Source organism: Anas acuta, chromosome 4 (assembly GCF_963932015.1).
Source record: "Anas acuta chromosome 4, bAnaAcu1.1, whole genome shotgun sequence".
NCBI classification, from domain to species: domain Eukaryota; kingdom Metazoa; phylum Chordata; class Aves; order Anseriformes; family Anatidae; genus Anas; species Anas acuta.
In genome coordinates, this window is record NC_088982.1 from 69,065,967 (window position 1) to 69,079,873 (window position 13,907).

At 43.2% G+C, this 13,907-nt stretch overlaps 1 protein-coding gene across 4 annotated transcripts; it reads right to left on the minus strand.

Moving 5' to 3' along the window:
* Nucleotides 1-982: 982 nt before the first annotated feature.
* TRMT10A (tRNA methyltransferase 10A) lies at nt 983-11,010 on the minus strand. Of its 4 annotated transcripts, XM_068681794.1 has the most exons (9): nt 10,863-11,010; nt 9,970-10,271; nt 8,854-9,016; nt 8,157-8,228; nt 7,612-7,686; nt 6,451-6,600; nt 5,210-5,315; nt 3,156-3,225; nt 2,318-2,460 (listed from the first exon to the last, which is right to left on the minus strand). In XM_068681794.1, the coding sequence occupies exons 2-9, from the start codon at nt 10,188-10,190 to the stop codon at nt 2,454-2,456; spliced, it is 864 nt and encodes a 287-aa protein (XP_068537895.1). In that variant the 5' UTR covers nt 10,191-10,271; nt 10,863-11,010; the 3' UTR covers nt 2,318-2,453. The 4 variants fall into 4 exon arrangements, with proteins under 4 accessions (XP_068537892.1, XP_068537893.1, XP_068537894.1 ...); XM_068681791.1 differs by lacking the exon at nt 3,156-3,225 and having other exon boundaries at nt 983-2,460; XM_068681792.1 differs by lacking the exons at nt 3,156-3,225; nt 10,863-11,010 and adding an exon at nt 10,616-10,841 and having other exon boundaries at nt 983-2,460.
* Nucleotides 11,011-13,907: the final 2,897 nt, after the last annotated feature.

Consider the following 13,907-nt stretch of genomic DNA (forward strand, 5'->3'; position numbering starts at 1 on the left):
TCTTCCAACCCAGAAATTCTGTGATTCTGTGAAATACGTATAGCTCGTGGCTCCCCACCCACTGCGTTCGGCTCAGACCTCGTACCTGTCCCTTACTGGGGACTTCCTTCCCTCTCACCTGGGACCCAGGACACAGCACTAATAGAAATCACTGGGGAAGGCACCAGAGAGGACACGAAGACCTAGTGATTTAGACATGCAATGGTATGAACGGGCAATGACTGGTCCCTTAGGTGCTGTGGGGTTGTGGAGTAATACTAGGAGCCTCCCAAAGGCAGCACCCCAGGCTATCTTTTCCTTAATTTGAATTTCAATGTGCAAGACAGAAAAGAAGGAGCCAAGAGACACTCCCAGTCAGTGCTACCTTGTCTCGTAACAATGTGCAAATCCTCCTGCCTGATTCTGCAGATTAAAGCAAAGACAGGACTGCATTTCCAATTTGTCCAGAGATAGGTAAGCTTCAAATATCATTTAAAAATATATGCACGTGCACACATGTACTTTTATCTAATTGCACTGCTGCATATGTAAGACAGGCTGTGTTTTAAGCTGCAACACAATTTATTCACAGAACAAAAATGCTTTCTCAGCAGAACAATTCCATAAAATGCCTCTAGACTCTTTCAAAATGTCTCCAAAGTCCCCTTTTTGCCTACTAAAGTGAGGCACTCACATTAAAGTCTTAAGAAAACCTTGGAGACTGAAGAGTCTCAGATCAGGTTTAATAGGTGCTGTGCAAATTAACATGCAGTACCTTAGCTGTAAAGATGTACCTCCCTGTAACTCTCCACGCATTTGTGGGACATTTATGTGTAACATAAATGGTGGGTATACTTACACTGTGCTTCTTGTCACAGAAATAAAACGAGAAGCGCTTGCATGAAAAAGCTAGTCTAGTGTCTGGAACAAAAGAAATCACATTTTTGTGTAGCCTAACAAAGCAAAACAATAAAAAACTATTTGAGGGAAAAACTACAATCCATGCTTTTAACAGAAAAGACCTTTATTTGGTCATTTGAGAAGTAGGGAGAAGTACACCATGTATAGAAATTCAAGACCAGTTTAATGCCAACCCTTTACAGACCATAGGGACACTGTAGGGACCCCACTTTTACTCTTGATTTGAAAGTAGTAACAGAGGAAGGAATAAAAATGGACACAAACTGAGCCATATTTGTATCACCCCCCTGATTCCAGTTCAGCAGAGTTATGACATTTTTAAGTTCTTCAGCCAACCTACATAAGGCTACACTCATTGAAGACCCAACACGCCCCCTGCTAGCCCTACGGAAGGGCTCACAGGTGAGAAGTGAAGCCACAGCTCCAAGACATCCATTTCAGCACTTGGCCAAAGCTCTTAAATCAGATAAAAATAAATTGGATTACAGTTAAGACAACCTGTGACTTTTTATTTTTTAAAGAAAAAATATTTGACAGACACTCCAGTTAATACACAATCGTGGGACAGATCAGGTAACACTGAAACTGAAGAGCAAGGACTTGTAACTAGGAGTTCCTGATGCCCGGTATATTCTGACACTGCAGGTTAAATTTTGCTAAGATCATCAATAAATCACTAAAAGCAATCATGTCACCTCAACTCATCATGCACTGAGTGCCAACCAAGGTACACGATCAGCACTAGTGCAGACATCCATCCCACTCAAACTGAAGCATTAACCACTGGCTTAACCCCCAACTCGTGTTTCATCTTCTGACCCCAACTAACTAGATGCAGAGGTATAAATGAGAGCAGCCCAGCAGACAAAGGCAGCTCCATTGCTTGTGATCATCTGTTGAGATGCTCAGGAAAATTAGAACTCGATTTTTTCTTAACATTCATGCACACTTCGCAACAGGCACTAGTGGTACAGGTTTTGAGGTCACAGGAATACTTGTCATGCACTGCATTTAGGAAACCTTAGAATTGATATGGAGAAGAGTGCACACATTAAAATAGTAATTACTTGTTCTTTTGGGTAATACACCCAACTTTGGAAGTATAAAAACAAACAAACCGTAAAATGGAAATAAATAAAATAGCTTCCTTGGGAAACAAAATAAATTCTGCATTTGCCATTCATTTATTTTTTTTTAAAGCTCTTAAGATGGAAGTTTCAGGGTAAGAACCGCATGTGTCTCTACCCTTTCTGTCCAGGAACAGCTCTAAGCCAACTACTGAGCACTGAGACAATTCAGTAGCACAGGGGCAGCAGGAGATCTTCAGAGTTTAACTACTCCACGTCCCACTATCATCCCGTGAACTGCACGTCTCATCTTCTCACTCTGAAGGCTAGTTGCTGTCAGAGTCGTTGTCTTCACCTTCTTTTTCAGACAGAGCACGTGCGGATGAATCGTTGGCTTCTCCCAGAGGAACAGCCCCTTTCCGCTGTGGCAGGACGCTGAAAAAGGCCTCCTTCCAGTCTCTCTTCTCCAGGTAGGCAAGGATGATTTCAAACACTGCAACGTCAAGAAAGACCATCAGCTCTTTTACACGTAGCTAACTGAACTGCTGATAGGAACACACCCCCACATTCATTTCTACAGAGGTTTACGTGCATTTGGTTATTTAGAAAAATCCCAGGCTACCCAAAAAAACATAGGCTGGGGCTCCGCAGTAGCACGGAAGGCAGGAGGAGGCCCTATGGTGATAAGTAAACCAGACATGGATGACAAATCTGGGGCATAAGGGTCGTTCCTCGGGCTCGAGGCTACAGGAATAGCATTAACACCACTGGGGAATGCTGACTTCAGAGAATGCGCCCAGTTCAAGTGTTCTCAATGCCAAATGACAGAATACTAGAAAGGATCAAAGGAATTAAAGAGGGGAGAAAAAAACCTACAGAGTTAGGCAAGCATTCAGAAAGGGAGGAGCCGCACAGCTCTCATACTCGCTGAGAGTCAAGTTACAAGAAAGTGTCACATTTACAAGAGCTTTCCTGGATCCAGGCTTACTGGACAGCCAGCCAGGATCCACAGTTTACAAGACTCTGTGACACTGATATCAAAGAGCTGGCCATTTTCTAAGCACGTTATTCCCCTCAGAACTACTGTGAAGATATGATCTCTCCAAAGACTGTAGCAGAAACAGTTGCTTAAGAAACAAGGAGAGTACAAGGAGCAAGTTATCTGCTTTGTGTAGGAACTCCCTTTACCTGCAGAGCAAAAACAGGACTGATGGAAAGAGAGTGGCTTCAACAGCACAACAGGGGCTTTGACATGGGGCTGCAACAGCAATAAAAATACGAAGCACGGACAGGAAGAGGCAGTGCAAACAATTAACAGACATCACTGCAGACTGGGGTGGAACAATAATGGTCTGGTAACAGACACTGCAAAGTATTAGCCTTGGGACAGAAAGTTGAAGATGAAAACAAGTTCTCTCAGCTACACTGGCAGTTATGTTTTGCACTGATTTCACATCTTCCAAGTTTTAACATTCCAGATCAAGGTGGAAAAAATTTCATCTCACAAGTTTATCAGTTTTCTAGCACATTTCACAACACGTATGCATTCCTCGTGCCATTATAACGTGGCAAGGCAGGCACTGAACTGCCTGTGGAGGTACATGGGGACGTGATCCCAAGAAAGGTTAAAAAAAAATAAAAATAAGAAGCAACAAGAGGATTCCACTGCTAACGATGCTGTCAATCTCCCACCACAAGAGGGCCCCATTTAATTAAAGTGCTTCAAAGACTATCAAGGCAGTTAACAACTAATTTATTCTGCAGGATTTTCCAAATTCACACCTATGGAAAGTATTTCCATAGTGAGCAGGCAGGTCCCAAAGTCTCCTCTGGCAAGCCCCATACTGTGCTCTGCCAGCTTCAATTTCTGCACCAAGAGCAGGCATCCAGAAGTCAAAATAAACAAACCAGAAACCACGTGCAATTACACGTTATATAAAGCCATGAGGTAGTCATGTTTGCAGGAAAATACAAAAATCTCAGTGCAAATAACTGAGAAAAAAAAAAAAAAAGCCACTGATTTGAATGCTTTAGAAGGGCAGGAGCTTTAGAAGGGCTCTTACCTAATATGAAATCTCAGCAACTAAACTGCAGTGAAATCAGGTGCCTAAAAATCTGGCACAGGAAACACGTGCAAGACCGTAAAGCATATAAACGAAAGCCTCAGTGTAAGCAATCTGATCTATACCCAGTGCTCAAACCTGTAGGAGACAACCTCCAAAAACACTGACACTAGAGGTCAGTATAAGATTATTGCAGAAAAACTCTAGTACTCCAGTAAAACTCTACAGCTATCATAATTTCTGATGAGTAACATGTAAAGCCCTGCTGGTCTATATAAATAACATTAAAATATCGTGTTTTAGAAACATGTAAATTATCCAATCCCTTGTATGTATAATATCTTTTAATTCTGGGGACATACAATTAAAAGGAAGCTATAAGGTGCATTTTCCTGTATGTTTAAATCTGTAGTTTCATGTATCATGCCAACACACATCTAATCAATCAGTGGCCTTTCCAGAAATTGAAGTTATCATCAAGCAACATGTTAAATAATAAAAGAAGCTTGAAACAAAGAGAGGCAAAAAAATGACTCTCACAAGTAGTTCCCATGAAGGTCTGAGATGACCCCATTTTCCCTGTATAATTCCCTGTTTAATGACAAAAAGATAATTTAATAATAGACAAAAGAACTAAAGGGGGTGCATGTGTCAAGACTTGGTTAAACATCATTGCATGCTTCAGTCTGAACCAGGAAACCTGCTAAAAATGCAGTTGCAAAAGCTCAGCAGATGGAGCACTGCTTATACCATGGATCAGTCTACACCTACCCAAACAGCTACTGCTGAGCAAAGTTGTCACAAGAGGGGAAAGAAAACCATCACATACACTTAAACCCCAAGGGGATACAATCCATGGGATGGTTTCCAACATTTTACTCACTTAAACATTAGGTCTAGAAACAAGGCTGGGATGATAAGAATGCCAGAACTAATTATGGGACAAGTTAACAGAATAGAAGGTGCACTTCTAAGTGGATAGGGAACTTCCTTAGCTACATTTATATTTTACAGTACCTAAAATATTTAGCAGCTAGGGAAATAACTGATTCCCAAAGGCAATTAGATTCAAAAAAAAAAAAAAATCAGCACAATAAGTGCACATTTTGAGGGTTTAAATTCTTAACATGGCAGGTATGTTTTATAATAATGTAATTATCCTGGTGATTTAAAACTTACCATGATTGACTGCTAACACTTTCCGACTGTTCATCTTCACAAAGTTTCCGAGGGGGAGCTGTGCATGACCAATTCCCTGCTCTACAGCTTTTTTGTAAGTAATTCCCTGCAGGAAAGACACCAAAGCAACTGGACTGAGAATCACAATTTTGAATCAGTGCATACAGATTACTACAATCATCGTTTCCTTGCAAGAGTCACTGCCATGCTAGTACTTTACAAGATACTTAGAAACACATCCAGGTAAGATTGTACCTGCTTCAAGGGCTACCTCTGAAAACCTTCCTACCCCGAATACGTGACACTGTGATGTATGGTCAGAAGGACTGTAAATAAAATCTGGTCACACAGCTCTAGGACATGTCAGCCACAGCCTGTTTTAAAGGCAAGTCTGAGCTTAAATAAACAATTACTCAGGTTACACTAACTGGGTAGTTTTTGAGAGGAAGAATAAAGGAAAAAGAATTTTCTTTTTTAAAACCAGCAAATTCTGTACCCAATATAGGGAAGAAAAAAAAAAACACTCTGAAAAGTGAGTAAACCATATTTATTATACCATAATAAATATATAAAGGATATGCTTTAGCTCCCTCCTAGCCTTTAACTGTGGACTAACTGCTGAAGTATCATTTGGTAACGCTTAAGATTCACCCCTTTTTTTAGCATTACATTGAAGTATCAAACGTCACCAGAAATTACATAGGAGTGTCCCTGAAGAAAAGCAGTAGCAGTGCTTTAATTTCCCAGCTGCATTCTCCATGACATTCCCAGTCCACACAGCACGATCCCACGTGCAGGTATGGAACCAGATCCCTGAGGCATGTGCATTACATAGCCAAACTCTCCTGACAGGCAAACTCATTAAAAAAGGACATACAAGATTCAAGCGCTGTTCTTCATCTATTTTTGGGCATGTGCACATACAAGCACACACACAAGTGCATGAACAGAAACCAAACCCTTCTGTCTGAAAATATGGCCCTCAGTAAGCTGAGCGGTGTTATTAATTCCATTCCTATATTTAAAACGAAAAGATAAAATCCCAAAAAGTCTCAGCATGTCTGTACTCTGGAACACAAGCCACTGCTACCACCGCAAGCTTTTTTTTCCTGTTTTCCTTAAACATTTTTTTGAATTAAATCTTTTTGAAGAAGTTGTCTTATTATTTATTTTTGTTAGTTTATACATCCGCAGCATTTATGCCAATAAAAGAGCTCTAAAGAACCATACCCACAGTTTACCTTGTGGTGATTGTGATCCACCAGGCCTCCAATCACATAGGCTTTCTTCTCATCAAGGTCGCTGAGAACATCTGGGGAATCTGAGGTAAGATATACAAGGTCTTCCTTCTTTATTAGCTCACTGTAATGCTCTGTTCTAATTTGGATATCCTAAAAAAAATAGTTAAAAGAAGGTACATTCAACTGATGAATTGCTGGGCAAGATTACGGACCCAAGACAGAAGCAGGAAAAATAAGAGTGTGCAGTTGCTCTATGCCTCCCAGTCATGTGTAAGTACATCAAACAGCGCAGACTGAGCTCTGCATAAATAATCCACAGCCTCAGCTATCGCTCCCTAATGTACCAGCTTGTAAAAATCATCGAGAACCTTTCTGAAATCCCAAAAGAACTTTGTAAAACCTTAAGATCCTGTGATTCCCTTCAGATCTTACAGTATGTCCCCTAAGGGATCCCAATCATTTTCAAGTCTACCTTTCCGAAAGGCAAGGCCAGAAGTAAATGCTAAGTTAACATTACTTGCTTGGTAGGAGAGGCGTGTGTTGGGCTTCTGCACAGTAGTTCTCACAAAAAAACATGCTGGAAGTAGAACTATTTTTCACTTATGCAAAGCATTCTTATTTAGGCTTGTTGGAGCACTTATTTAACAGGGAGTCACAAGGAAAACCAGTGTGAGCTTGACACTGAGTCAAACTACTTCTCCAAAGAATGCTTCAATGTTGAAAGGCAATATTATATAGCAAGGCACCAGCAGGAGAGTCACATCATGATTTAAAGGGGTATTTTCCCAATAAAAACACAGAGCACTGTCAAGACAGATGACTGTCTAAAATGCATAAATAAGGTAGGCTTGCATATTCCATCAGAGAACGGTATCTGTTCAGTAAGAACATGTGAAGACTGTATATGTAGGGTTTTTTAAGCGAAAAACAAATCTAGATTCAAGATTCACTGAATCTAGATTCACTAGCACTGCTTGTTTTTTTTTCATTATTTTAGAGCACAAAGAGCCACACTGGATTTTTTTTAGTATTGCTCTGATGCCACACAAAAAAAAAGAAGAAAAAACAACCACACAGAGATCCTTCACAACAAACAACCTAGCTAACAATTACAATGAAGATTTCTTTTCCCCTTCTTAACAGAAACAGTCAATTATTCACCTTCCAGTTCACCCATCCTTTGTCGTTTTCATTCATGTTGCTCTTCAGCTGTCCGCCATGGCTGGTCAAGTAAAACTTAGAAAAGAACAACAAAAAGGTACATAGAACTGAAACGTTAACATGCCAATGTTTTTCCACTCTGCACAAAACTTTTTTTCTACCCTTAAGTATTAGCTAAAACTCTTACTATTTAGCTAAAAGTGGTACTAAGACCACATTCAGACAGGTAGAGGCAATTTCAAAGACAAATACACGGAGTCACTTTTTTTCCCCCCCTCTGTATCTGTCAGATAAAATTGACTATCAGCTGTGTTTTTGTAGCATGAAAACGTCACTGACATGCACATACTTTTACAAATGTGAATTTTTGTAACATGTGGACTTAAAATTAGTCAGGTACAACAGATTTTTTTATTATTTTCTTTATTTTTTTTTTTACTAAATAAAGGCCGCTTCTTTATTTTTCCACTCCCACTTGTGGCACAGCTGCCCTCTTAAACTTTGTACGTGGCAATACAGTCGGTTCCCAGCTTGTTTAAACATACCTGCACAGGATGGAATGCTTTGCGGTTTTCTGCGTAACATCTCTGAATTTGCTTGTGAAGCTTCTTAACATCCTGTACACAACACAATTTGTTTTTACATAGTCCTTCAGACAGACCACCACAAAATGCTTTACCATGAGCCAGTCAGAAGCTAAAGAGAGAAAAAGGAGGCTTTTAACTGGCAAAAGTGACTATGGAAAGAGAATTTTAGAGTATCCACTCTAAAATTTCAGACATAGGCTGAATAGTATTGCCCTGTCCCAACTGCCTATGGTATAATTGAGAGAAAAAGCTCAGCAGACTCATGCTAAAAATTCTGATTTCAGTGGATTCTTGCTAACACTGCTGGGAGCCTCAGGTCCCTTTCAAAACAGCGTTTGTGGCATTTGCAGCCCCTCTAGCAAAACCATTTTGAGGTAGAACTGCATGTATCATCAGGCTGAAGGCATTGCACAAATTGTTCTTGTACTCCTGTTTTCGGAACCAAGCTAACGGACCACATCGCCATGAAGGTGAACAAAACCTTTAGCCATCTTACAAAAAGGTATATTTAAAACCCTGAAAAATTCACCTACTGATGTGAGCCAGTCTAGAAGTCATCACAATCTGAAATATGTTAACTATCCTCTGCTACTGCATCAACACTGCCACTGGAGCACCCGTCAACATTTGCATTTGGTACGTATATTTCTTTTACCTTTAGCACCATTAAGTCATCGAAGCTGCAGTCCACAATGAGGCGAAGGGTACTGGGAACAACTTCCCTTCGCATGCGCTTTCTGCCACTCCCTTCACTATTGGAGTCCAGTTTTGATTGACGTTCTAATTTTCTCTTCTGACGTTTTTCTTTTCGTTTCTGCCTAAACAAACAAACACATTAATCTTTAAAAAGTGCAGCCAAATCTCCTGAGGTACACGTTATGCACACGAACACATAGTTCTGTGATCAAGGTGGATGGCCCGTAACTGTGGTCGTTTAAACTTCTCTCTGGTGTTTGCATTTGCATTTTGCTAAGTGTTTTGCTTGTGATGTTCTGGATATACCTACAGAGATAGATATCTGTGACAAATACAAGTGCAATCAACAGTCTCATGGACTTAATGGTGCTCCGAACCAGGTCTCCTAATGGAAACAACCACGAATATTCACAAAATTGCAATGAAACTGTGCAGGACAATTTACCTCCTGTTTCACTACAGAGAATTTGTCAGAAGACTTCCAAAGCAATTGTTTCTTCCTAGCCTATTTCCCCAGTGGAGCAGGCAGTTGGTAGATTTCAGACAACTTTAAGGTCTCTCTTAACAGCTGCTACCTCAGCGAGGAACACCTTTGTTTTCGGCAGGACAAGGATACACCACGATCAGCCCACTTGTAGGTATGTTTTATCTCAACACCAAAGCCCACCATCTTCCAAACACTTTTTAACAGACTGTTAATCGACATAACTTATGGGAAAAACATATTCAGTGTTTTTCAAGATTCTCTGGGTCTGACAGCAACGAGGAATGGGGGACAGCCCACATATAACTTCTCCCTTCCTACAAGTCAATAATAAGCAAGTTTGAATCCCTCCTGGTATCTTCTTCAAGCTGAGGAACACTTCTAGTATGAAGGGAGGATGCTTACCTTTAAAGCTTCTTCATACTCAGATGGAGCAGCCTGTGACTACTGCTTTAAACCTAGTGTGGGAGAAAACTGGTTCAACTGCCTTGATTTGCTCAAGCAACCTACACGCAGATTCTGCTGACGCATTGTTACTGTTAGATCTCACTACTACACACAATCCTAGGAAAGACACTTTGTGAACCATACCTACGTAGATCCTTCTGTTCTTCCCACTGTTTCTGCTTCAGTAATTTCTTCCTTTGCCTCTTGGACAGGGACTCGAGACATTCATCCTCATCTGAGCCTTCCACCTGTCTGTCTACTGGACCGTCACCAGACTTCGCCTTTCCTTCCACATCAGGAACGTCGGGGGGCATGGTGTTTTCTGTTGGCACCTCTGGACTTTCCGTTGGCGTTTCTGATGACATTAGTTATTGGTTGGGTTTACTGACTCGTATCTTAAAACGTGATGGCTATTTCATACAAAGCAAGCTTTTCTTTCGCCAATTCTGTAAGAAATAGAAAAGTAGATGTTAGATTTATTAGCACGAAGTTCAATCAGGACAAATATCACTCTACACCTATCACAAATCCGAATAAAGCACAAACAAGAGATGGACCTTTTTTGTTTAAAGGAGGATTAGTGCCTTTGCAAGTGCTAATATATAAAAAAACATAGAGATTGTGACCTGTATTCTGAACGAATCTGGAATTCTGCGTATTATCAGCAGCTATTCAACAGTTTCTAATGAAAAACCATGAACACGAAACCACACACAAGTAGGGAATCGTACTGGATTAAATACAAGAGAAAAAACCAATAGCTGTACTGCTATGCATCACAAACTATTACCAAATACTCAAAGCAACAAAGAAATTGATGCATCTTGCATCACAGCAGAGCTCCAGCTAACGCCACTTTCCTTTACGGGGCGTTACAAGGCCCGGGGGCCGAGCTGTGGGTGCCTAAAGGGAGGGGAAGGGAGCCCCGCTCGCAGCGTGCTCCCCGCCGCCATTTTGCCTCCCTCCCTCCCTGCCCGCCCTGAGCCCCCTCCATGGGGCAACGGCCGCGTGAGGGGGGGGGGGGGGGGGGGACGTACCCGCGAGCCGCCCCGCGCGCGCGCCGCCCGAGGAGGGAGGGGCTGGGGAAGGAGCGGCCGCCTCCCCCGCGCATGCGCACGGCGTCTCCCCCTCGCCGCGCCTCCAAGTCCCGGCGGGCAGCAGGGGGCCGTGACGCAGCTGAGGGGAGCCCCCTGTCGCCTCCCCCCCCTCCCAAATTTCGGAGTTATTACAGTTGTATTAAAGTCACAAACCAGCTGTATGTGGGCACTGCAGTACGCTGCTGACCTCGCACTGCCCGTGTTGGGTGCTTGCTGTCACATTTGGTTTCCTTTGCGGGTGTTTTCTCGCGTTGCTTTAAAAATAACTCCTTAAAACCTCCCTCGTGTTGCTATTAAAGTCTAGATCGGCGTGCCAGGCTGCTCAGCAATCCCCAAAGCACCGCTGTCCCTGTGGAGAACCCTTCGGTTTCATTTGATCGTTAAGCGGCTGACAGTCAGTTGCTGAGAGAAGCCCATTTGTTTGCTTTCCGTTTTGAAAAATCAAACCCACATCTAACAAATCCACATAATATTCACGCGTTTCTTAGAACGCAGAAACTGCTGACACATTACAGAATCACAGAATCACAGAATCTCTAGGTTGGAAGAGACCTCTAGATCATCGAGTCCAACCTCTAACCTAACACTAACAGTCCCCACTAAACCATATCCCTAAGCTCTACATCTAAACGTCTTTTATTTTTTCCTCATATTGCGCTTTCCAAAGTGGCAGTATTGCTCATCCAGAGCCCTACGTCCTCAGACACCGACAGGGGTTCATGCAACATTTCCTGAGTGATGACAAAGCAAAACAAAGATCTGGACGGCTGCAGAAGTGCAGAAAGAGCTGCCCAAATAACTTTTATTATTTTGACGTAGACATAACATGACATCTCAGGGCCAAACAGCAAGCTGGTTGCACACCACGACTGCTGGCAGCACTCGAGTGGGTGGAAGGAAGACAGGGGAAGAAACGCCTTCTGCTGACCTCCTTAGGAAGGCTGAGGCGAGGATTAGGATGTGAGTGACACGCAGGACTCACCTTTAGACAGGTTTAGCTGTGTGTCTGCCTCCCCCCAGGGCAGAAACAAGGATATTTTGGGAGCATCATTCAGCAAAACGCCCAGTGTCAGGGCATGCAGGTGCTAGCTGCAGGGCAAAGACAGACTTGGATGTTTTGGTACTCACAGGTGAAAGTATGAGGTGAAAACCACAAGCTTCACACCATTGTTTATGAAGGGAAGACAAAATTCTTTCACTGAACCCAGAAGATGTGAGGAAATGTCATTAGTTTTATTAGGTCATATAAAGATATGAGCTTTATTGTTTGGACTCTGGAAAATGTGCAGCAACAGTAATACTTTGACCCTAATACATATGCCAGCATGGCGTGAGGCATCCATTAAGGGACTGATCCTGCAACCTCTGCGTGTAGTGGACTTTGGTGGGTGCAAGACTTGGCTAATGGAGTCAGGGATGTACTCAAATCAACAGGGAGATCCTGCCTCTTGGGACGTCCATAGAGGCTGGGGGGTGCCTCCTAGAGCACGTCTGGTCCATACGTGCTCTGGGCTCTGTTCAGCTTCCTTCACTGGTGTCCACATGAGGCCCTGCCTCCAGTCCCTTTTGTTAGGAGCATTTCACAGCCTGCACTGGGGAAGCAGTGTACGTAACAATAAATTGGGGAGCAGCAGGCACGGCCCCAAGGTTTTCTTCTGTTCCTCCTTCCCTGCCTCTTTCCCTCTCATAGCACACACACAGTGCACAGAGAGCTTCCAGGGGGCTTCCACCACGTGTGGAAATAAGCATGAGCAAGGGGACCTGTTGCAGCTCTGTTGCTTCCCAACATCGCATGACATTTTGCATCCACCATACTCAGCTTTTCTGTCAGCACAAGGCAATGAAGGAGGCATTTATACCACCCAAGGGTGTTCTCACCTCACAGCTCCTCGCTAACACAGAAGAGCCGATGACAGAAATGGCCTATTGCTAGCAGTTAAATACAGCCTGGGACAGCACCGTTTTACTAGAGATATTAGTAGCTAGCAGCCAGCCAAAAGTCCTAAGGCTGTAATGTGACGACGGTGCAAGTAGCACTCCAGGCTATAGTGGAAAAATTATTCTGTGACCAAGAGCTATTCAGAGGACCTAGCTTGTTGAAGGAAAATATATATGTGTGTGTGTGTATATATATATTGCTAAAACAACCTCTGAAAATGAAGAGAAAGAGCATGGTCATGGCTCATGGTTCTCTCTCTTATCCCTACTTGCATACGTAGGAGCAGATCTTTCCCTGTGCAGAATGAGGGAGGCTTTGTTAGTTGAGGAGAGTGTGCCCTCGCACAGATTTTGGCACGCAGGCTGTGCCAAGGAGCATTGGGGGTTAACCTGCTGCCACGCCGTTATCGGAGGGCCAAGGGTTTCCTTAACGAGCCCCGTGGCAGCATGGCTTAGTGAGGGATGGGCTGGGGTTTGCTCTCAGAGGAAATGGGAAAACGCTTGGGTTAGTCAGGCTGGGGCTTATTGGGAGATAAAGTGAATGTGAGGAAAGGGGAAAATATAGATGAAAAAGGAGGACGTGGTTTGCCCTGTTGCTTGACTGAGCACAGCAGCTCTTAGTCCCCAGGGTGGGATGGAGCAGCTGGCTCGTCTCATCTTTTCAGTCTCTAACCTGTTGCTGCAGTGATATCATAGGATATCCCACATTGGACGGGACCCACAAGGATCATCGGGTCCAACTCCTGGGTCCCCAAAGGACCACCCAAAAAATCAGACCACGTGTCTGAGAGTGAGTGATGCTAACAGAGAGTCCCATGTAACTGCTCCCAGACCCTTATCAAGCATCTCCCTCTGGTTGCCCACAGAGTTGATACACAAGGGTGGAGAACCTGTCCCCTGGCAGCAGCAGACCCCGGCACACCTTGGTTAAAGCAGAGGAGGAGTGCAGGGAGCTATGGATCTGCCAGGCCTGGAGGCCGCCTCCACTGCTCAGAAATGTGGCCACACAGCACTGCTATTCAAAACTGAAAGCCCAGGCAATCGGTA

What these genes read in the sequence shown, in the direction of transcription:
- TRMT10A (XM_068681791.1), bottom strand. Translation starts at nt 10,190, where the DNA reads ATGTCATCAGAAACGCCAACGGAAAGTCCAGAGGTGCCAACAGAAAAC. An exon ending in GAACAGAAGGATCTACGTAG is followed by an intron (nt 9,017 to 9,969) that starts GTATGGTTCACA and finishes TTGTTTGTTTAG; the next exon opens with GCAGAAACGAAAAGAAAAAC. An exon ending in ATGACTTAATGGTGCTAAAG is followed by an intron (nt 8,229 to 8,853) that starts GTAAAAGAAATA and finishes TGTTGTGTACAG; the next exon opens with GATGTTAAGAAGCTTCACAA.